Source organism: Ovis canadensis, chromosome 26 (assembly GCF_042477335.2).
Source record: "Ovis canadensis isolate MfBH-ARS-UI-01 breed Bighorn chromosome 26, ARS-UI_OviCan_v2, whole genome shotgun sequence".
Taxonomy (NCBI): Eukaryota; Metazoa; Chordata; class Mammalia; order Artiodactyla; family Bovidae; genus Ovis; species Ovis canadensis.
In genome coordinates this window covers 42,093,496-42,117,468 of record NC_091270.1, presented here as the reverse complement: position 1 = coordinate 42,117,468, position 23,973 = coordinate 42,093,496, and the positions used below count along the sequence as shown (strand labels likewise).

Here is a 23,973-nt window from a genome sequence, read left to right as displayed (position 1 = left end):
AAAGCTTTGGGTGCAGCCAAAGAGTTATTTGGGAATTTAAGCAAAGCCTTATTAAATAATTTGCTTATTTTCTTTCCTTCCTGGCATACTGTTATACAGTTTTCAATCTTAGCTTCAAGTTAGGACAGGGTTCCCTTCCATTGAAACGGTCAAATCTGAGTTCTGAATTCTAGCCTGTTTTCTTCTTTTCTGTTAAAATACAGCAAGTTTTAAAACAGTTCCTATTTTACTTACCTGTATATTTTAGAACTTGACTGACTTCCATGATACTTGGAAATAATCTGAAACAAATCATTTGTTTTTAAATGTGATGTCCTCTAATTATTTGCTGTTTTCAAAAAAAGAAAAATGATTGCTAGAAAAAGAAAATAGGTTGCCTCGATCTTGGTTTTACAGTACTGTTCTCCAGTAAAAGGAGTCAGGACTTTTTGATTCCAAGTTTGTGGAAATGCAAGCTGAGCTTGAAACATGCTTTGGTATCAGAAATTGAGCAAGTGCTCAAAAAAAACCCAAAACAAGTAACAAAAAAGGGACAAATCAAAAAGACACAGGAACAATTTAGAGGGACTCAATATCCAAAGCCAGGATAGTTGAAGAGCAAAGTAACTGATAGTAATGGATTATAATCCATTGAAGTGAAGTAAAATATCCATAAATCCATCTAAGTTAATTAAATAGATTGGATCGAGAATAGTCTCCTCCCTTAGAGTGGAATTCTAATCCATATGTATGAAAGGAATGATGAAAATAACGTGCCTTTAGGCAAACCCACAATTAACACTTGTAGTTGGCAAGAGGCATTGATGGATGCTGAAATTAGTGAGCTAAAGTATGCAGAGAAGCAGTAAGTTTGCATAGTCTTAGTGGATCTCTCCAGGGGATGCTTATTAATTACAGAGGGACAAACAGTAGCTTCATGGTGGAAAAATCTGATAAGACACCACCTTAACCAGCAATCAGTCTAATAGCCCCAGTAAAAAGACGTGTGGACATCACGGACCCTTGATGTTATTAGGCCCTGAGAAGGGCACGGTATCGTCTCTGTGATGTTCTTGCCCAGAAGGTAGAACCTCAGTTTCATCATGAGGCAATGTCAGACAACCCCACATTGAAGGGCATTTTATAAAATAACTATCCGAGCTCCTCTAAGGTGTCACGGTCCTGAGAGATGAGCAGAGAGACTGGTCGTGTACTTAGAGCCTGGAGCAAGGACACAGCAGCTAAACATGGTGGGATCCTGGGCCAGGGTGGGGATGTTGCTGCTAAAGCTGGATGGGAGAATAAGATCTCTGGCTTAGTTAATAGGTTTGTATTAGTTTAAATAGTTTTGTTAAGGTTATATAGTGTTAACATTAGGAAAAACGGGGTCAAAGCACGTACTGGAATTGGGTATCCTAATGATGCAACTGAGGTTTAAAAAATGTAAAAGGAAAACAGATACTCTCTGATCCCCAGACAATAGCATTTCATACTTTCGGTGGTCAGATTGTTGAGGATGTGCTAATAAATAAGGTTAGCACCAACCATAGTGGAAAACTTATGAAATAGAATCCCCCTCCCAAGGAGCTTCAAGAGGCTGAGAAAGTCATGCAAACAAATAATTGCCACCTGTTAAGTGGTTTCTGGAATCTCTGCAGATGGAAGTTCAGGGAGTATAAGAGAATGAGTCCCTAATGTATCTATAGAAATGTAGAATATTTTTATTTAGAGATGTTTTGTATTGAAATAACTTTGTGCTCAGATTGGGGACTTCCCAGGTGGTCCAGTGGCTAAGACTCTGTGCTCCTAATGCAGGGGTCCAGGTTCGATCCCTGATCAGAGAACTAGACCCCACCGGCTGCAACTAAGGGTGTGCATGCTGCAACTAAAGATCCCGAGTGCCATGACCAAGACCTAGTGCGACCAAATAAATATTAAAAAAAAAAACAGGAAAAACCCCAAAACATTTTGTGCCTAAGTTGAATTCTTTGTAGTAGACTGTCATTTTTGCATTTGGTCATCAACCAAAGTTTTTTCAAGACAGGTTTCTTAAATATCAGTGGCACCCCAGCTATTAGGGCATCGTTTGCTTCATGTAGTTTGTATTGAGACAGGAAAGAGAACAGTCTGCTCCAGCGGTATTGTGTGCTGATTTTATTTACAGCTTGTGAATGGACTGTACCCACGGTCTACCTGAAGGTTGAGGGCTCTGCAGCGATAGTGACAGGTAGGGCGGCGCTGGCGCTGCCTGGATTAGGCCTCCAGATCCTGTGGCAGGGGTGAGGGAATTGGGGGGGGATGTGTCCTGATCTGAGCAGAAGGCTCACCTTAGGGCACCCGGGGAACTTTCCTTTTTTTTTTTGGTCCTTCAGAGTACATTCATCTTCTGATTGTCCATCATAAACTTTCTGTGCGTTGGCAAGTAGATGATGTGTGTTGGCAAGTAGTTTAATGATGAAGTGAAACCAGGCTTTCTGAGTCTGTCTTTGTTACTTGTATGCTCAGTTGTGTCCAACTCTTTGTGACCCTATGGACTGTAGCCTGCCAGGCTCTATCCATGGGATTTCCTAGACAAGGGTGCTGGAGTAGGTTGTCATTTCCTTCTCCAGAGGATCTTCCCGACTCAGGGATTGAACCTGAGTTTCCTGTTCCTCCTGCATCTGCTCCTCCTGGCTACAGGCCCTGGCCTCAGGCTCAGGGTGCCTCCTCAGGGTCACCGCCCCTGGCCTCAGGTGCGAGGTGGCTTCTCCCGGCCGCCCTTGATGTCGGACGCGGGGTGTCTCCTCCCGGCCGCCACTGGCCTTGGACGCGGGATAGCTCGAGGAGAGATGGCTGCGCAGGAACAGGAGGGCTTAGAGGAGCTATCCCACGTTGAAGGTCAGGAAGGGCGGCAGTAAGGAGATACCCCTTGTTCAAGGTAAGGAGCAGCGGCTGTGCTTTGCTGGAGCAGCCGTGAAGAGATACCCCACGCCCAAGGTAAGAGAAACCCAAGTAAGATGGTAGGTGTTGCAAGAGGGCATCAGAGGGCAGACACACTGAAACCATACTCACAGAAAACTAGTCAATCTAATCACACTAGGACCACAGCTTTGTCTAACTCAATGAAACCAAGCCATGCCGGCGGGGCAACCCAAGACGGGCGGGTCATCGTGGAGAATTCTGACAGAACGTGGTCCACTGGAGAAGGGAATGGCAAGCCACTTCAGTATCCTTGCCTTGAGAACCCCATGAACAGTATGAAAAGGCAAAATGACAGGATACCAAAAGAGGAACTCCCCAGGTCATTAGCTGCCCAATATGCTACTAGAGTTCAGTGGAGAAATAACTCCAGAAAGAATGAAGGGATGGAGTCAAAGCAAAAACAATACCCAGTTGTGGATGTGACTGGTGATAGAAGTAAGATCCGATGCTGTAAAGAGCAGTATTGCATAGGAACCTGGAATGTCAGGTCCATGAATTAAGGCAAATTGGAAGTGGTCAAACAAGAGATGGCAAGGGTGAACGTCGACATTCTAGGAATCAGCGAACTAAAATGGACTGGAATGGGTGAATTTAACTCAGATGACCATTATGTCTACTACTGTGGGCAGGAATCCCTCAGAAGAAATGGAGTAGCCATCATGTGTCAACAAGAGAGTCTGCAATGCAGTACTTGGATGCAATCTCAAAAATGATAGAATGATCTCTGTTCGTCTCCAAGGCAAACCATTCAATATCACAGTTATCCAAGTCTGTGCCCCAACCAGTAACGCTGAAGAAACTGAAGTTGAATGGTTTTATGACGACCTACAAGACCTTTTAGAACTAATACCCCCCCAAAAGATGTCCTTTTCATTATAGGGGACTGGAATGCAAAAGTAGGAAGTCAAGAAACACGTGGAGTAACAGGCAAATTTGGCCTTGGAATGCGGAATGAAGCAGGGCAAGGACTAATAGAGTTTTGCCAAGAAAATGCACTGGTCATAGCAAATACCCTCTTCCAACAACACAAGAGAAGACTCTACACATGGACATCACCAGATGGTCAACACCGAAATCAGATTGATTATATTCTTTGCAGCCAAAGATGGAGAAGCTCTATACAGTCAACAGAAACAAGACCGGGAGCTGACTGTGGCTCAGATCATGAGCTCCTTATTACCAAATGCAGACTCAAATTGAAGAAAGTAGGGGAAACCGCTAGACCATTCAGGTATGACCTAAATCAAATCCCTTATGATTATACAGTGGAAGTGAGAAATAGATTTAAGGGCCTAGATCTGATAGATAGAGTGCCTGATGAACTATGGAATGAGGTTTGTGACATTGTACAGGAGACAGGGATAAAGAGCATCTCCATGGAAAAGAAATGCAAAAAAGCAAAATGTCTGACTGGGGAGGCCTTACAAATAGCTTTGAAAAGAAGAGAGGCTAAAAGCAAAGGAGAAAAGGAAAGATACAAGCATCTGAATGCAGAGTTCCAAAGAATAGCAAGGAGAGATAAGAAAGCCTTCTTCAGCGATCATTGCAAAGAAATCGAGGAAAACAACAGAATGGAAAAGACTAGAGATCTCTTCAAGAAAATTAGAGATACCAAGGGAACATTTCATGCAAAGATGGGCTCGATAAAGGACAGAAATGGTCTGGACCTAACAGAAGCAGAAGATAAGAAGAGGTGGCAAGAATACACGGAAGAACTGTACAAAAAAGATCTTCACGACCCAGATAATCATGATGATGTGATCGCTCATCTAGAGCCAGACATCCTGGAATGTGAAGTCAAGTGGGCCTTAGAAAGCATCACTACGAACAAAGCTAGTGGAGGTGATGGAATTCCAGTTGAGCTGTTTCAAATCCTGAAAGATGATGCTGTGAAAGTGCTGCACTCAGTATGCCAGCAAATTTGGAAAACTCAGCAGTGGCCACAGGACTGGAAAAGGTCCGTTTTCATTCCAATCCCAAAGAAAGGCAATGCCAAAGAATGCTCAAACTACTGCACAGTTGCACTCATCTCACACGCTAGTAAAGTAATGCTCAAAATTCTCCAAGCCAGGCTTCAGCAATACGTGAACCGTGAACTCCCTGATGTTCAAGCTGGTTTTAGAAAAGGAAGAGAAACCAGAGATCAAATTGCCAACATCTGCTGGATCATGGAAAAAGCAAGAGAGTTCCAGAAAAACATCTATTTCTGCTTTATTGGCTATGCCAAAGCCTTTGACTGTGTGGATCACAAGAAACTGTGGAAAATTCTGAAAGAGACGGGAATACCAGACCACCTGACCTGCCTCTTGAGAAATCTGTATGCAGGTCAGGAAGCAACAGTTAGAGCTGGACATGGAACAACAGACTGGTTCCAAATAGGAAAAGGAGTATGTCAAGGCTGTATATTGTCACCCTGCTTATTTAACTTATATGCAGAGTACATCATGAGAAACACTGGACTGGAAGAAACACAAGCTGGAATCAAGATTGCTGGGAGAAATATCAATAACCTCAGATATGCAGATGACACCACCCTTATGGCAGAAAGGAAAGAGGAAGTAAAAAGTCTCCTGATGAAAGTGAAAGAGCAGAGCAAAAAAGTTGGCTTAAAGCTTAACATTCAGAAAATGAAGATCATGGCATCCGGTCCCATCACTTCATGGGAAATAGATGGGGAAACAGTGGAAACAGTGTCAGAGTTTATTTTGGGGGGCTCCAAAATCACTGCTGATGGTGACTGCAGCCATGAAATTAAAAGACGCTTACTCCTTGGAAGAAAAGTTATGACCAACCTAGATAGCATATTCAAAAGCAGAGACATTACTTTGCTGACTAAGGTCCATCTAGTCAAGGCTATGGTTTTTCCAGTAGTCATGTATGGATGTGAGAGTTGGACTGTGAAGAAGGCTGAGCGCGTAAGAATTGATGCTTTTGAACTGTGGTGTTGGAGAAGACTCTTGGAAGTCCCTTGGACTGCAAGGAGATCCAACCAGTCCATTCTGAAGGAGATCAACCCTGGGATTTCTTTGGAAGGAATGATGCTAAAGCTGAAGCTCCAGTACTTTGGCCACCTCATGCGAAGAGTTGACTCATTGGAAAAGACTCTGATGCTGGGAGGGATTGGGGGCAGGAGGAGAAGGGGACAAAAGAGGATGAGATGGCTGGATGGCATCAGGGACTCGATGGACGTGAGTCTGAGTGAACTCCGGGAGAAGGTGATGGACAGGGAGGCCTGGCGTGCTGCGATTCCTGGGGTCACAAAGAGTCGGACACGACTGAGTGACTGAACTGAACCTACATCTGCAGGCGGGTCCTTTACCACTGGTGCCACTTGGAAAGGGGCCTGTCTTTAGGGACAGAATGTAAGGTGCACATGAGTTTCATTCTGGACACATCCCAATTGTGATCCCTTTTGTTTGCAAAAATAGTTTAGTGGCAAAGGGGTCAAGGGACTCTGAGAACAAGGTGTAGGAAGGTTTTTGTCCTGTTTTGCAGGCATGAGAGCAGTGTTACTGCCTCAGCCTCCTTCCTTTCACTTTAATGACCTCTTAGTCACCCATCCCCGGTTTATTTCAGATTTCAGAAGGCTCTTTTGCAAATAGGCTGTTATAACTCCTCACTCATATAAAACTTTGGTTCCTCATCTCCCTGTGTGTTTCTTTTCTCCTGTAGGAAAGGAAGTGGGATGTACTGGGCTCGTGGGAGATGAGCAGGAATTTGAACTATTTCAGTGGAGAGAACTGATTTTGGGGATAAAAGGAGAGTGTCAACTGCCTGTCTTCTCAGGAAAGTGGGGAGGCCTCAGTCACATGGCCCTTCATTTATAGACTCTAAAAATAGAGCAGTGCTGATCTGGCCTAGGGATGCAGCTCGTGTTCCCAGGCCCTTCTGCTGCTCAGTGTCCAGCATCTGAATGTTCCTGTCTTCCTTCAGTTTTATAATGAAATCTCAGATGTGCTAACGCAGATCAGAGGAGATAATGTGGAAGCCTGATTTTGATCACCAAGATGTTACAGTTTATAAACAGCTATTGTATGGTAACTACTTCTTGTTGGCGCAGAGTTTCAGAAACTGTGGAGGAGTGTCACCGTGGATTCAATGGACGAGGAGAAAATTGAAGAGTATCTGAAGCGACAGGGTATTTCTTCCATGCAGGACTCCGGACCAAAGAAAGTGGTATGTCGTCTCTAGGAGAGAATGTAACGCTGTGCCCTTTGAACTGTTAGCCTGCTTACTGTGCAGCTCTCGGAAGAGCAGGTAGCTGGTTCTTCCTTCCAGGTTTTTCTCCGTGTCCTACCCCTCTGACCTTGGTCAGATGCTTTCAGGTCACGTCTGGTGTACTCCTTGCCCTCAGGTGCCACTCCCAGGTAAGGGGAGTGCTTCTCCCCTTACCCCGCCCCCGTTCAGGCTTCTCCCCTTGCCCCACCCCTGTCCTGGCAGTGCCTGCTCTGGCTGCAGCCGTGCATGCCTGTGATGTCCTCCTGGTTTCTGCCAGGAGCCTGCTCCATCCCCCTGGCCTTCATGATCTTCATCCCCTGACCTGCTTCTTGCTGGTGCCTGACTTTGCCTTAGTGCTGATCACACTCAGTTGTCCTTGATGACTCTCAGATCCTTTAGGAACCAGATTTTACTGTCTTGATAACCCCAGATCCGCTCATTTGGAAGGATTTGTAGTTGGATGAAGATTTGTGAATTGCCTCGTACCAGCTAACCGGCTCTCTGCAGTCCAGAGACAAAGCCAGAATGAGGGATATTTCACTAACACCCTCCTTTCCCTGGCCACCATCATGCCTTGTAGTTTGTTTTCTTTGTGACTTTTTGTGTGTGTGTGTGTGTTTTATTCGGTGAAGTTTAGGACTCCTTTAAAGGGAAAATTTATTGCCAGTGATCTCTAAGAATTAGTGTGATTGAAGCACTTCATGGTTTCCTATCATTGCTTAGTTTGTTGATTTTTTTTTTTAAATCATGTGATGTAGTAAAGAGAATACTACCTAACAACTCTTTCTGTGCCCATTCACTCCCCAATTTTGCTATGTCTCTATACTTTGTTGTATTTGGTTCAGGTTTTTGTTTTATGGGTAATTAATGGTGGATAAAATTTTTTAAACCTGATAACAGAGATGAAAAACAAAAGAGCTGTACTGTCTCTCTTTTCACTCACTTAGTGCCTAGCGTAGTTCTGGTAAGTTGTGCCAGCCCGTTCTTTCCAGGTGGATGGAAGTACACATGCTTCACTGTAACGGAAACTGCTGGTTGGTGTTTGTGGTTGGGGATGTGCTGTGGATTGGGTGTGTGTGTGTGTGTGTGTGTGTGTGTGTGTGTGTGTGTGTCTCTGTGTGTGTCTGTGTCTGTGTGTTGAGGAACAGAGAAAAGGTTACAAAACCCTGCATCTCTTTGCTGCATCTTTTGTAAATCCTCCCCGTATCACTGCTCTGAGTAGCTGTCATTTCTGTTTTTACCTTCCTGTAGGCCCCAATTCAGAGAAGGAAAAAGCCTGCCTCACAGAAAAAGCGACGGTTTAAGACTCACAATGAGCACTTGGCTGGGGTGCTGAAGGACTACTCTGATATCGCTCCTGGCAAGTAGTAAACAGTTTGGTCTGAGAGCAAAGAGTTTCAAAGTCAAGATCTTCCATGTTGACGCTGGCATCTGCAGGCTGATCATCTTCCTGTTCTCCCATCTAGGACTGAGGAGAGGAGCAGTTCGGTTTACAGAACTAGGGCAAATTACCAAACTCGAAGCTTGTTTTCCTTAAGGGGCTAATGAGAAATGTAACGTCCCCTGTGAACCTCCTGTCACTTCTCTGGGGAACGGCGCTCAGCATGGCGTGCAGGCATCTTTGCTATTTATCGCTACTTCTAAGTGGCTCCTGGTTCCATTTTCCCCTCTTTTATTACTTTAGAACAAGTTTGCTGGTAGTCTTGAATGCAATATTTGTTTATTCCAAAAGATCATATTTATAATAAAATCATTGTAGAAGGAGCTCTAAGACGTCGGTGACTTTAGTTTGCTTCTTTCCGTTCTTGGCAGTTGCCGGTGGTCTTTGAGTCCTGCAGGTGCTAGTCTGGAATGTTGTTGAAGACCGTGGTCTGGGCTGTGTCACTGAGCGTGTGGATTTCACAGGTGGAACCCAAGGTGTGCCTCTTGTTGGCAAGTGAAGCAGTAAAGGTACACTTGACATGATTCTTAATGCTTTCTTTTAAAAGGATAGATCACTGTTTAGTCTCCTGGATGTCCCAGGTCATGTTGTCAGGCTGTTTACAGCATGGATGGGCTGTGTCTACGTGCCAGCCTGAATGTCTGTGTTATGGTGTCCCAGCCCTGGTGGCGCCTGGCCCCAAGGTTCTCACTCACTGAGCTCACAAGAGCTGTTACCACGTATGTAGATTCCTAAGAATCGTCATGACTTTTGGGGAGATCTGTGGTCATTCCAGCATTCTACTGTAAACGACCCATTTTCCTTCTCTGTGCTTGTTTATGATTTGTAGTGGCCCTTTGGGTTGGTTGATAAGGTCCTCATATCACAAATTGAAACTAGTGGATTATAAGAACAGGGTTTGGTGTTCGTAAAAAAGGCATAATGATAACCCAGAGCAGTAACTACTCTGTACACATGACAAGGAGCCATTTTGTTGTTTTATTTACTTCTCATTGATTTTGAGTGTCATCTTATCTGTTTCTTATACCCAAACCCCAAAAGACATCATAAGAAGATGGAAAACTGAGATGCCTCACTGATTAATGATGTTGAGCATCTTTTCAGGTACCTGTTTGTCATGTGTGTATTTTATTTGGATGAATGTCTATTCAGGTCTGTTTGAGTCCTTTGCCTATCTTTTAATTGGATTATTTGTGGAGTTGTTTTTTGCTACTGAGTTGTATGAGTTCTTTATGTATTATGGTCATATTAACCCCCTTATCATTGTAAGATAAATGATTTGCAAATATTTTGATTCCATAGGTTATCTTTTTTTTTTTTTTTTAAATAATTTGCACTGGATCTTAGTTGTGGCATGCAGGGTCTTTTTTTTTTTTTTAATCCATTCAACAAGTCTGTGTATTTTTATTGGAGAATTTAATCCATTTACATTTAAGGTAATTATTGATAGGGGAGGACATTGAACTGTTTCCATTTTGTTGTTTTCTGGCTGTTTTGATATATGGAGAAGGAGATAGTCTTTGTGGCAAATTGTGATAGGAACCCAGTTGTGTTTGAAGGTTGTAATAGAAAGAAGTTCTTTACCAGTTCTTCTGGGTACCTAGGAACATTTCCATGAGAAATTCAAATTAAAGTCAAAGTCATGGTCTCACCTCTGCCTGTTTCTGCTGGGTCTTTGGGCTGTTTAGAAGCAGCAAGTTGGAATGGGCATGTCTGGGTGCATTAAAAGTTTAAGACCATCTTTAGTGTGTTTGATCTATAATTCATCACAATCAGCTGAGGCTTTTAGGGGATGGCTAAAAGGAATGTCTTTGAGCCCAAAGTGTAGAAAACGAACACTTGGCTGCTGCTGTCACATCCTGTAAGTGTAGTCAGATGATGGTGGGACTCGAGGGACAGAGGAGCACTTGATGCGTGTGAAGCCGTACCTGAGTGAGAAGGCAGGGCAGCTGCTTCCCGTTCCTGCTCGGTCCATGGTTTGCAGCAAGGGCGCTGCAGGCATGTAGCCCTGGGTTCTTCTGTGATGGGGTGTTTGAACTCACCAGCAGAAAATACATTTTGGGTGTGGGGATAGGGTATTTGGATTTATAAACTCCCCATTCTTAGCAGCTAACAGTGGTTTTCTGAAGCATGGGAAATGATATTTGATGTCCCCTCTTCCTTCTAACTACTGCTTTTACTTGCAAAAATGATTCATTTGCAGGTGATTTTTTTTTTAAAGGTATTAGTGACTGTCCTTAACAAGCCGGGTCCACTACTGTTGCTTTGTGGCAAGGCTGGGATGCTATGTGTGGAGGCAGCGTGATGACCTTCATCATGTGATGCCACCCATGGGGCTTCACAGTCCACCCTTTCCCTAGGCGTGTTTTGTGGGCTTTTCCCGAGAGAATGGGTGTTCTGTGGGGGAGAATCTCTTGGAACCAAAGGACCTCTTGGAACCCACTTCTCAGGTGAGCTGGACTTTAGAACTCCCGTCCCTGCCCTGTGAGCATGGTGTTGAGTGAGCACTTGGGAAGTGCAGAGCTGGAACAGGCCCTGACATCATGCTGTTGCCCTTCCTTCTGGCCATAGCTTAAGAAACAAAAACACATTTCCCTTCATAGTGGGGTTTCCATTGAAAAGACCTGGTGGTTGCAGGCCAAGTGGCAAGGCTGCTACCATGGACCTTTTGGAAACAGGCCTGGAACACTCACCAGCTCTCCTCGTTTGGAGATGGGCCAGCATGTTCCTGTGACTCAAACCATGTGGGTTCAAGACCCTGTGAGAACACAGTGACTTGCCACCACCCAGAACTTTGCGGGGCTCCAAAGCCCTTCAGGGCCAACTTACCTTATGGAGTAAACCACAGCCTGACCTTGGCAGGACCATCTCCAGAAACTCCAAGACCAGATCTTATCTTGCATGTGAGTGTCAAGAAGCTTTGAACTTTTCTGTGTCCTAGTTTTAAGGAAAAAGTACTCTCTTGTCCAGGTAAATACTAATATTTTAACCTGAGCATTATTTCCTATTCCATGTAGGTGTGTCTTTTAACTCTAAAGACAAGTTTAGGTTGAATTTAAGCATCTAACATAATTAAATTTCTGTTAATTGTTATTTAGCATGGCAAGAGAGTTAAACTTGAAATGAGCAGTATATGTGAGCAGTGGGGAACAGGCTTCCCTGTGGTCTTGATTTATGGGCCTGTTGTAATGGTTCATGGGCACAGGGCCCTTTTCCACTTATAAAGCAGGAAAGTGTGGTTTGTACCATGGAAGTCCGGGGGAATCAGCACCCATGGGTCGTTGGAGAGTTGCAAAAAGAGGAGGAAACAAGCCAAGGTTTCTCACAGCAGATTGGCATCTGGGGCTTGGGGTGGTTACAGAGCCAGGCCAGTCTTGGGGAGCTGAGTGCCACCCAGGACAGTTTGCGGTGGTGACAGAGCTTCACTGTGGCAGGTAAATGTTTCCCTGCTTAGAGAGGCTTATCCGTTGGTTGATGGCATGTGGTTTTTCAGTATCTGAGTCATGAGTTGTGTAGGCATTTTGAAGACCAGTGTTACAGATAATGTCATTAGTAACAGATACTCTTCTGCCTTCTCAGAATGTTGGACAGTTGTTTGATATCATCAGGTATGATAGAACAGGGGGACCAGTTGAAGAGCAAGAGGGCAACCCTGTGCTGAAACTCGAACACGCTTGTCCCCTAACAGTCGGACATCCCAGTGATGGATTGGGAAACAGTAGGGAGTCAGCTTGCACTTCTAGAGCTAAGCACACCTGCCCGAAACACTCAGAATCAGTTGATTCCTGTATGTCATTGTGACACAGAGCCCAAGAATTGTCGGGGTGTCCACCATACTTACTCTGAAAGTGGTCTGCCATATATTCAGGTACTGGATCCAGTGAATTTGAAGCCCACACATATGATTACACTGTAAGTATAATGTACATTTTGCCAGTTTTAAGGTTCTTTTCCAGATTACTTTGTAATTTTTTTAGAGGTAGAAGGCATAGTTCCTAATTTCAGTACTAAATGGTGGTTTTATATTATAGCTGCATTAGTCCTGTGTTCAGAAGCAGCAGACCTTTACCCCCAAGGGAGGATTTACTCGGTAACAAAAAATGGCCTAGTTATCGTTTTTCTGGATCCTGCAAACTGGGACATTATGTGTGTAAGCAGAGGGAACAGACAGACCTGCCCTTTTCTTATCCCAAGTTCCCAATTCCAGAAGATACACTGTGTTTCTGCTCAGTGGAGTGACAGGAAATGAAGCTGGTGTTCAAGCGACCAGACAGGTTGTGCCTGGAATTCACACTAGACGGGTAGGTACTCTCTACACACTTGTCCCTTGTACAGTGGTGGTGACCAGGCACTCACTTTATGTAAAAGCACACAGCAGTGATGATGTTCAGCCCCTCCAGGGAGCCACCCTCAGATCTCTGCCTCCTGGCTTGAACCTGCTGCCTTGGAGTGAGTGGGAAGTCCCGCGCTCAATCGCACGGCTGAAGGTGAAGCCACGCGATTGAGCCCGTCCCAGAGCCATGACCCCTGAGCCGTGATGGGTGTGGGCTTCAGAGCCTGGGCAGGGCGGCAGAGCTGTGCAGTCATTGTCTGCCTTCAACCCCGGCTCTAGGGTACTGGTAGGCTATGGCTGGGACCCACTTTTGGTGGCTGGTCTCCTCTACAAAAGGTACGTGCAATCCAACAACAGAACCTGCAGTGTCAGTGCCCAGCAAGACTAGTAGCTGTTAGTGGTTGTTGCCCTCACTTGGAATTGAGCACTGTGACCTCCCTCCCCCCTTCTGGGGACAGAGGGCTTGGTGAGTGTTATCGGTAAAGCATTTTTATTGCTTGGCTACCAGTGCCTGTCTTACCACTTAATAGAATGTATTTCTTACGCTAATAAATTAGTCAGTAGAAAACCACAAATGTAGGTTGCAGAGTCTTTGTAGGCTGAGGTGGATGTGCAGTCTGCTGAGTGCAGTAAAAAGACATCGAGAGAGGTATGTGTCTCCCCCGTGAACCTCCTGTAGGGTCTGGAGGGCTCAGGGCCGTGGTGTCCCTGTGGGTCCCCAGGCACCCACAGTAGAGCATTTCCACAGGCTCTCCCATCCCTCCCTTGGTTGCTCCATCCAGACCTGAAAATGGCAACAAAATCTGCCACTTCCTGGGTTGCAGTATCGGATGTACTTGGTCTTGCAAGAAGGAATTTGCCAAGCAGTGGTGTGACAGCTGGAATTAGCACTTTATTTTTAAAAATGACAATAGAAAAGTACCTTTAAACAGTTTATAAAAGCAGAACAGACTGTGTGGAAGTTGCTGTTTTCCTTGGAAACAAGAGTCTACAACTGTCACCACGAACCAGGTGGTGCTGGAGGCCTCAGCAGCGCTTGGGTGCACCGGAGACACCCCTTGCCAGCCTTTCTCTTAAGTTTATAGCCTCTCACCCTTGGCTCTCGTTTGTTTTGTGACGACCTTTAAAAGCATCTTGACACCTTGATTTCTAATAGAAAATAATGAAACTAAAAACCCAACACCAGCCATATATATATAATCATTAGAATATAAAAATCTTCAGCACACTGTGAGCAGATCAATAAGAGAGCTTGTGGTCACGTTTAGTATGTCAGCAGTTAAAAATCTGTAGGTCAATGTATGTTTACACACGGCTGCTCTTCCACAGTGGGGAGAGCGTGAGGGGACCCTGGAACAGTGTCAGTTTCCCACACAGGACTGACCCGGGTGTGGAGGGAGTCTTGAAGCAAGCTGACCTCTCCTCACTGCTCACGCATCTTCCCCCAGGCCAGTGTGTCAAAGTGTCCCAGTGAGTACAGCGGGATTCAAGGTCAGGTTTTTAAATGGTTCGTCTGGCCTGGTGCCGCCAAGCCTCAGGAACACCAGCTCAGTTCAACTGATATTCTGCAAATCGCTTGGGAGGTGCCCACTGCGGCCACGTGGGCAGGGCTGGGCTCCCAAGTGGAGGCTTCCCCTTTAAACTCAGCACATCAACTGGTGGTGGTGTGCATCAGCGGGGCTCATGCAGGAGCCTGCTGTTAGAAGAAAAAGGCAAGACCCAGAACCTCACACACAGTTTGTACAGTCACCTCACGCTGCTGGGCGTGTTACGGGTGCACCTCAATGAGGAATCTGCACCAAGCACGGGCTGCTTTGCCCAGCTGGGAATCCGCCATCACACTGGAAGCTCCTGGAGGCTCTGATTGTCTTGCAGGGCATCCTACCAGCAAACCTCAGGGGCCGCACCAGCAGTTCTAACCTCTGTCGCCGCGTTACTCATGGACCCAGGCCAGGTAAACAGATTTCTATACATTCACCATATGATCCTGGAAATTCTGATAATATTTTAAACCATGCCTCAAACATGCAGCTAATTTTAGAGGAAAGAAAAAATAGATATTTTAAATTACAAGCATTCAAAAGTCAAGCACAAAATGTGTGATCCAACCCAGTGTAAGATCATCCATCCTGTCACACTTAAAATGTTTGGTATAAAAATACTCACTCTCTTGGTTTTATCGTTGACATCTTTTATGTTTCATTTGAAAATATCTCCAAACTGTACAGAAATGGCAGACCATGCGTTCACAAATAACACACTATTTCTTACAATTATACAGTGTAAAAGAGTAAAACATTTTTTATTATATATTTTTTTCTTCGAGAAAAACAGATGTGTGATAGAGGCTGTGGCAAAGTCTTGAAGGGCTCAAAACTGGGCGAGGTGTTGTTCAAGCCTGAAACAGAAAGAAGGTATGTAAGAGGTGCTGATCTCATAACGGCGTACAATCCTTTCTCTGAGCCGCAGGGCTGTTTGGAGACATGGTGGATAGAAGTCCCAGCTGGGAAACCCCTGGCTGCTCCCCTTCAGAGTTGTGCATGTACTCGTCTGTGTAAACACAGAATACACTCACTGACCCTCTCCACAGCAAGACCCTGCACTAGAGGATTGGTGGCCTCACAGTGGGTGCTTAATTTCTATTTCTCTTTCCCCTGCAGCTGCAAGGAAACACTCATTTTGTGGCAGAAAAAAGGGCCTTTGGAAAATCAACAAGACTTTGCCTCTGCCAGAGCTCCGTCTTGCTCCCAGGAGTTTCTTAAACACATCTCAATTCTTTGTGTCTGAATTTACTCGGTGGCACTAGAGGTAAAGAACCCACCTGTCAATGCAGGAGACTTAAGAGATGTGGGTTCGATCCCTGGGTCAGGAAGATTCCCTGGAGGAGGAAATGGCAACCTACTTCAGTATTCTTGCCTGGAAAATCCCATGGACAGAGGAGCCTGGCAGGCTGCAGTCCAGAGGGTTAGACCCGACTGAGTGACTAAAGTACGCAAAAAGGCTGCATTGGTAAGTGTCCTGCTGTTACTCATTTTACTATCGTCTAACTCCCCAGTCCCTTCTTTTCTTACCAATAGGTGAGACTCACAAAAGTCTGACTGTAGGAAAGGGACTAGAATTTTGGGTTTGTACATGGGAGGCAGCTGTCATTACACATAGTTTAAGGCCCCTATATTTGAACTTTTGAAAGTTGTGGTGTCCAGTCAGGTAAGTTCACGTGTCTGCAGTAAACCGTCACGTGCATGCATCCTCTACAAGTGGTTGTGCTTCTGTGTACTTTACAGTATAGAGGATAGTCATACAGTGTAAAGCAAGTAGCTGGTACCACTGTGAAGTGCCAAGTGCTAGCGGTGGAAACAAAAGTAAAGATAACTGAGTGTGGAGCAAGAGGAAAGGATGGAATTGAAGGCCCAGGGAAAGGATGAAGAGAAACTGAAGCGCTTCGAGACACAGGACGTGAAAAGGGGATTTTCTTTATTTAAGGAGGCATGGGATGGGAACGTAGAACAAGAACACAAAGGTTGTAGCAGCTATTCAGAGTGCAACCCAGTGTTACCACACGGATGGTTTTTTCCCAAGAGAATAGAATTGAACCAGCAAGGAACCAGAATCTGTGGTGCCATCAACATCAGGCAAGAGTGAAACTGCACCTTGCCTTCATCTCCTACTGCTGACGATCCTTCACTTCTCCGCCCTCCTCCGGTCAGTAACTGTTCTTCCCTGTACGCCAGTTGTTGTATTCCTGTACTTATCAAGGGGACTGTAGGATTAAAAGTGTTTTGTTTTCTCTGGATTGTTTGTGTGAAAAGTATTATAAACCCAGTAAAGTACTGTTGTGTGAGTTGGGTACCTAGGCTAACTTAGTTGGACTTTGAGACATGCTCTTGAAGTGAAACTAATTCGTATGTAGGGAACTTACTGTACTGCCCTGTGTTAAGACCTATTTGGGAAAATGTATTTACCAAGGAATCCTGAAATTAGAAACAAATATATTTAACACTCCCAAACATAGCTGACAAGATGACCTTAATATTCCTATCTAAGCCAAATCTGTACAGTGCCAGCTAGATCTGAACTATGACCCAATATATCTTGTCACAGCCTAGTTTTTAGATGACAGTCCAAACGGGTAAAAATAATAGTGAGCCACAAGCTGTTAGACTGAATGTGGCAATCACGTACCTAGGGATCATAGGAAAAAGTCCACGAGGAGAAGGGTGTTGATTTCAGGAGTAGGGCTCTGATTCTTTGAAGTTAGCGTAGCACTTAACCTGTCTCTTCAGCCTGTTGGAACTATTAACCAAATGACGTGCTAAGACTGAACGATTAGAGTGAGTGTGCCCCCTTGGGTTGAGAAATGCTTCCAACTTAAGCTCGGCGATCCCCACTCCTCCCTCCACTTTCTGGGAAACACAGGACTTGTTCAGGAGGAGGAGGTGCCGTCCTTAAGGAAAACCCCACTCTGATTCCTTTGCTTCTCTCGGATCCCAGCACAGTGCCTAACCCCCACCACCACTCACTCGATGATGGAGGAATCTAAGTGGGCAAAGTTTAACACCTGCATAATAGGAAATCAGAAACACAAGAAGCAAAAAAAAAAAAAACAGCCATCCATATTCACAAGCAGTTTGCTGGCTGATGTGTCCTTCTAGGTCTCTGTATTTTCAGAGCTAAGCATCCACTTTTATGTGATTAAGATTATACAGCTATCATGCTTTTTCACACATCACGAATATCTAGCAAAGTACCAAAGCTATGCAATTTTGATAACCAAGAATACACCACTACACCAACTTCATCTGGAGGGATCCCTTCTTAAAAGCCACGTGTCTTCTGCCCCCCCAAATCTTTCTACCCAGTAGAAATCACGATCACATCCAGGTGTGAACAGCAAGCGGCTCGGGTTGGGACCAGGGTTATGGAGGGTCACACAGTAGCTGCTATTCCCTAGTGAACTCTAGACCTTTTGGCCTCAGTCTGCCTAAAGAGCACCCCCCTCCCCAACTCTGTCCACTGAGGAGGGGAACCAGCTTCGGGAAACTGGAGGCAAGGCCAGTTTCCTTCCTCCACACTCTGGGTTCATCAGGCCTGGAATGACGAGTCCTGCATTGCAAACTTGGCCCCATGCCAGCAACCCAAGCTGTGGACATAGAAAACCGATTCTAAGGAGCAGCAGTTTTCCACTTCAGAACAACTCACTGGGGACAGCAGCGGGGCCCTAGGAACCTGAGGGGCCTGCAACGGCCAGTGGGCTTGGACAGCAGCCTTCAGGAACTGCGCAAGCAGGCGGAGGGACCTTCCTCGGTGGGCCCACAACTTTAGCCCCTACAGGCAGAGCCTGGCTGGTCTAGGCCTGCTTGCCTCTCGGGAGCTGAGGCCACCTTCAGGAAGTGCACTGTGCCCACTCAGGCCTCTTTCTGGTTCCACAGCCAGCTCCCCACGTTCCACTTACCTTTGTGCTGGATATTTCTGCCATGACCACAAAGGCCATGTGTCTCTACTCAGAGTTGCCTTCACGTACACCGCACTCGGGTCACTCTGTCACCCTGACACCAACATTACCAACTGGGGGTTTGCCTCACCTGGGTGTTTCCACTTGATTCTTCATTGTGCTTTGACCATCCAGCGGACAGTTCCTAAAGCACCAGCGCACCCCCCTGCCCAGATTTTCAGTGCCTCCCCAAGATCCTCAAAAGCTTCTTTAAAATCCCCTTTCAGCAAGACCATGCTGTCTGTATTCGCACCTCCTCCCTTCGCTAGTGTATCTTTTGCACACACAGACCCTCCTGTCTTTCAAAACTCAGGTGAAGCCCCACTTCCTCCAGCCTTTCCTGGTCCCTTCAGGGCTTTCTCAGCGCTTCACAGGCACTCTCCCTGTCCAGACCACTTACAGAAGGATCATCACCTTGGATTATTTTCCTAAGACCAGCTCTACCTTCCTCTACTCCAGACACAGTCACTTGCATATAGCAAAAACGCAGACACTTGGGACGCTGGAACAAATGAAACTGGAACGATGGGCCATTAGTGGGAGGAGGCCCAGAGACGTGGGCCCCTAGGCTTGACGATGCCAGGGCTGGGCTGAGAGCAAGGAGGTGCCCGGAGCCCTTGTGGAGCTCTGCACACTGGCCTTCGGGGCAGAGCAGGAGTCACCCCAGAAGGCTGACGCGGGCTGGGAAGGCACCCACCCAGGATTTCGAGAAGCCCACCGGGCTTCAGGGTACTCTGTGCCTTTGCCAGGTTCCTGAGCAGAAAGAAAGGTGGATGGAGCTGGTTAACCTAGGCTGAAAGACGGATCTTTCAGAGTGAAAAAGGACAAGGAAGGGGGTGTGAGTTGATAACTTCTGAGCTGCTTCTGCTGGGTAAAGGCAGCTCTCACATGGGAAAAGAATGTGTCCTCATTGCCATAGCTGTTCCAGACTGAACACAAGGTCAAAATGTGGCTATTTCAGTCCCTGTAAACAAGGAAGGGGGTTTAGCTGGAAACAGAGTTCAAACCTTGGAATGTATTAACAAGGACATTTTAAACACGGCAAAGGCATCCGGGAACACAGAGCACTGGGGTGGGGGCGGCGGGGAGGGGGGTCAGGCCCCTCTGTTCAGACAGCAGACTCTCCTCACAGAGCCTTTCCTGAAAGGGGGTCAACTCTACGACACACACGTGCCGGGTAAACAAGGGAAGACAGGGAACCCCTGGCACCCGCCCAATTTGAAGACAATGGAGAGCGTCTCCTGGTGTCTTATGGCTTAGGAAGCAATTCTAAACCAGCTCATTTCAGCTGTGTGTTCTGCAGTGCCTGGGGACAGCTGCTGACGTGCGTGGGTCAAGGGCTGCCCTGCTGCTGGTGGTCAATGCCGTGACCCGCGAGAGGCCGCTCTTCCCAGAGGTAACTTTGTAGATTCAAGTCTATTGATCCAAGCGCCTTACGAGCTTTTTTCCCTCCCAGCAGTAAGAAAATCCTGTTTTCCACCAATCTGTCCCTATATACTTGACCTGTTTCCTAATGATTTCTTCCCTAAGAGTTTTTCTAACATTTGTTCATTTTTATTAAAAGTCAAGTAAGGAACATTCCCTTCTACCTAAACCCAACATCATATGACTTAAGGTTTTTAATTAAGGAGTGGTTTAGTTTTCATTTTCTGTCAGCTTTTAAAAAAAAGTCATACTAATTAGTAATAAAAAGACTAACATTTAAAAAGGGTCAGGCGAAACGTCCCCGGTGGTGCAGTGGCTAAGACTCTGCGCTCCCAACGCAGGGGGCCAGGGTTCGCTCCCTGGCCAGGGAACTAGATCCCATGTGCTCCAGCTCTGAGTTTGCCTGCCGCAACTAAAGATCCCAAGCGACCCAACTAAGACTCAGTGGTGCAACCAGATAAGTGAAAGTAAATATTACAAGATAGAAACCTCCACAGTCTAGAATCTCTGGGCACCCATCTTCTGTGGTTAGGAACTCCTCCCTAAGCTAAAGACACGTCCCCCCTCCATCTGTGCAGCCCGGCGACCGGACCCTCCCCTCCGCCCAGGCCAGGCCTACCTCTGCAGGGCTGTCCGAGCTGGGCGGGGAGGTCTGGGAACCCCCTGGGTGGCCCTGGGACCCAGAAGCCTCACCAGGAACAGGGCTAGTGCTGCCGGCCCTCCCGCATCCACACTGGCACCGCCCACTCACTGAGGTTCATCTGTGGTCAGACTCCCAGCTGCCTCCCCCCAGGACCAAGCCCCGGTTCTCCTCCCCCTTGTCACCAGGCCCTCCCGCTGTCCACGGACAGTCACCCCACGCTCCAGCTGCGTCCTCACAGGGTTCATCTGTTTGTGCCCCAATTACTGAAGTTTGGGTTGATCTCCTGCATTAAAAATAAAAAAACCTACTCTAACCTGCTTCAAAGTTATATATGGGTGGCTTTCAATTGGTCCTTAAATTTCCCCAGAGGAAGAGAGAAAGCAAAATAAAATCTTGTCTTTTTACTGAGTGGAACATCAGTAAGAATACAGTGGGCACTTCCATTAAGGACCGTGACAACAGGAAGGCCTGACCAATCAGAAGCCTGTACAGCTGGTGGTTCTCTGTCAGCTTTCCCCAGTGATGTGGGGAAAACGTTTACCTGTTGTTACGTTTGGTTAGTGTCTCCTGCATTGCGGGCAGACGCTCTACTGCCTGAGCCACCAGGGAAGCCCCAGGTTAGTGTGAGAAACAGACTTCACTGGGGGAAAAAAAAGACCCCAAGTGCTGGAGGCCAGCTCCCCACACAGGCACCACACGCCCCTCTGGAGTACAGGAGAGGTGGTGTTCTGAGCACGTGCTTGCTTACCTCCCAAATGTGGTAATGACCTCCTAGGCCCGACTGCCCGATTCTATCCTTAGCAGGAATCGTGTTCTCCTTCTGACTCATCTTTGCTTTATAGGCCCCTCACAGGGATGCAGTCTGCCACCTTATTTGGGCCGAGCCGTAACTGCGGTTGGCCTGCCCCTGGCATTCATTCCTGCTGTCCTAGGTCAAGCTTTCCAAAAAGACTGGAAGGTCCACACACAGTTCGCCTCTGGGAACTCTGCTGCACGATGGAGACCTCACTGCATGCTACAAGCAGAACTGAGCACTGACAGCTGGTATCCATGGAAAAGACGGACAAGTCACTCAAACCTTCACCACCAGAAAAGCCCCATGGTTTCGAGGGAGCCAGTGAGATACCATCATAGTTCAGTCACACTCAAGGCCCATCATCACTCTATTTCTGAAAAGGCTCATCAAAATGTCTCGAGTCATAAGAAAGGGCTACACTGTATTTAGCATAAATGGATTAATAAGAGGGATATACATACTACATCAAGATTTCCACCAAAACTATTTTTTTAAAAAGGCTTAGGGCTTCAAGGGAAAAGCTTCATTCATATCTAAGTTCCCGTTGGTGGATGATCTCATCCCTGGATGCTGCCGGATGAGAAGTGTTGACTCTCAACCGGGCATCACCCAGCAAAGCTGTGAGGACCAAGCACTGAGCCACACTCTCTTAAGAACCTGCAGAGCTCACTTGCTCTCCTCGGATGACGTCTCTGAGCAGGTGGTGGCCAGAGGAGGTGACAGAGCTCGCCCCGATCCCCAGCACCCACCCTGCATGGGAGGCTGGTCCCAACCACACTGCTCCTATCTAAGCGGTTGTGCCCAGCCCAGGACACACTGCTTTTCGGAAGGAACGGTTCAGTCTCGGCTTGGAACTCACCAGCACGCTCCAGTTTTGTAGAACAGCTTGAGAACAGTAGCCACTTGAAGATTGCATTAATACCCACAAGACATATTGCAGCCACCATCACACACCTGGAACCTGGGGTGGAGAGAAGAGCAGCCGTTAACACCAGTGACGTCCATGCCGGCTGGCTCCAGGGCAAAGAGCTGAAAGGCAAAGGCCCCAGCACCAAAGGTCTTTGCCTGCTGAGCCCGAAGACAGACACCACTAGGAGTGAACAGGACCATCACGGCCACGAAGGGCCCGGAATGTGGTGCAGTGGAGTGGGGTGGAGGAGGCTCTGCAGGGCGGGGGTGAGGTGGCCGGTAGCAGAGCGGGGCTCCCTGATAGCTAGGCCAGTGGGGAGGCCACCTTCAATAAGACCAGGGTGTAAGTGCCCCGGGGGCAGACTGGCAGGGCCTCTGCACACACATTCCCATGGGCTAGATCCCCAGGACTGGCCAAAAGCCTCAGGTGCCCCGAGAGGAGGAACCCAAAACCAACTCCAGGGGCCACCCCAGCCCCCAGGGTCAACCAAGGAGCCACTCTCCAGGAGAACCACCTACTAGAAAACAAAATTCCAAGGCAAAGACATGTGAACACATATCCTGCTATTCCCAAGATCTGAGAATTTTGAAACACTATAAGGGACAGCGTCAGTGGGCCATACATTTTTCAATGTTCTTCCTGCAGGAGTGGCTGCCTCTGAGCTGGCTGGTTTTCATCAAGAATTCCTGGTGCTGAGGAAGCCCGAAGGATGGCCCACATGGACCCCATTCCCCACTAACATTCCTCAAGTTCAGCACTGTTCTTCCTGGGACACAGCACCTGCTCCAGGCAGGCTGCGTGAACTGGAGGTCAACTGTACAAAGGAGTACAGACTGACCCCAGGAGGCTGCAGGGAGACCGGTGCCCTGCACTGAAAGATCGCCACCTTAGGGCATCTCTCTTCTCAGAATCAAGGGGAAAAAAATTCTCCCTAGAATTTCACTATAAAAAACATTAAAAGATGAATAGATGTGATTGTACTTTCCTAGTAAAACTTGGGTTATCTGAGGACAGAAAAAAAAAAAATTCACCCTGCAAACAAAACATCTCCCCTCACCCAACTTTCCCTGGCCTTGTCCACACTTGCCGGGTGTGGGCGAGGAAGGAGGGAGACCCAGAGAGGCCCCGGGGCGGCCAGACCAAGGCTGCATTTTTGGGATGCTTCTTGTTTAAGAAATCATACTGATGACCAGATGCCACTCAGCCTCTGGACTGATGACTAAGGACTGGTGATTTAAGAGTCCTGGGACCCTAGCTTCTCGCCCCAGGTTCTGGGAGCACAGAGGTTTTATCACCAAGGCATCCTTTGCAGTTGCTAACATCAGCAACTCTTGTCTGCACACCAGGCGGGCAGACAGAATGCATGCTCTGTAGACACCCCAGGAGATGACTCCCCAAGGAACACAACACACCAGAGAGGAGTCCCGGGCGTTCAGCTTTAACTTTATGGGGAGCACACGGGCCTTCTGAACCTCCACTTTCAGCCAAGTGGAGCTGATGGTGGGAAGGGTTAGGGCAGGGATGCAAGTGGGCTCCTGCAGGTGGCCCTGCCCAGCGCCTGTGGAGCCGCCCAGACTCAGTGCTCTGCTCTGTGAACGTCTTCCAGGGACTTGCTGCTTGCTCAGGGGTCTCCCAGCCAGAAATAGGCTATGGACGAAGGGCAGGGTGGGGGCTGTCACACAGTCTGGGTTTGCAGATGAGCTGGTGCGCAGATGCCTGGTGTGTCTAAACTCCCAAAGCTGGAAGGGATGCCACGACCCCAGTACCTGGCAGGAG

At 47.0% G+C, this 23,973-nt stretch overlaps 2 protein-coding genes and 1 long non-coding RNA gene across 3 annotated transcripts in view; 2 read left to right on the top strand and 1 right to left on the bottom strand.

Moving 5' to 3' along the window:
• GTF2E2 (general transcription factor IIE subunit 2) overlaps positions 1 to 8,929 on the top strand; it is a 90,459-nt gene extending 81,530 nt beyond the window's left edge. Inside the window, exons 7-8 of the mRNA XM_069572901.1 lie at positions 7,001 to 7,116; positions 8,410 to 8,929. Coding sequence (XP_069429002.1) covers positions 7,001 to 7,116; positions 8,410 to 8,526 — 233 coding nt within the window. The 3' untranslated portion in view covers positions 8,527 to 8,929. The remainder of the gene's footprint in view (positions 1 to 7,000; positions 7,117 to 8,409) is intronic.
• Positions 8,930 to 12,196: 3,267 nt separating this feature from the next.
• LOC138430887 (uncharacterized) lies at positions 12,197 to 16,725 on the top strand. Its single transcript, XR_011253437.1, has 3 exons — positions 12,197 to 15,346; positions 15,593 to 15,941; positions 16,512 to 16,725. It is a non-coding gene; the product is annotated as an uncharacterized lncRNA (long non-coding RNA).
• RBPMS (RNA binding protein, mRNA processing factor) overlaps positions 15,107 to 23,973 on the bottom strand; it is a 203,641-nt gene continuing 194,774 nt past the window's right edge. The window contains exons 8-9 of the transcript XR_011253436.1: positions 22,147 to 22,248; positions 15,107 to 15,330 (exon numbers count right to left, since the gene is read on the bottom strand). The gene's annotated coding sequence lies outside the window, so the exon portion shown is untranslated. The remainder of the gene's footprint in view (positions 15,331 to 22,146; positions 22,249 to 23,973) is intronic.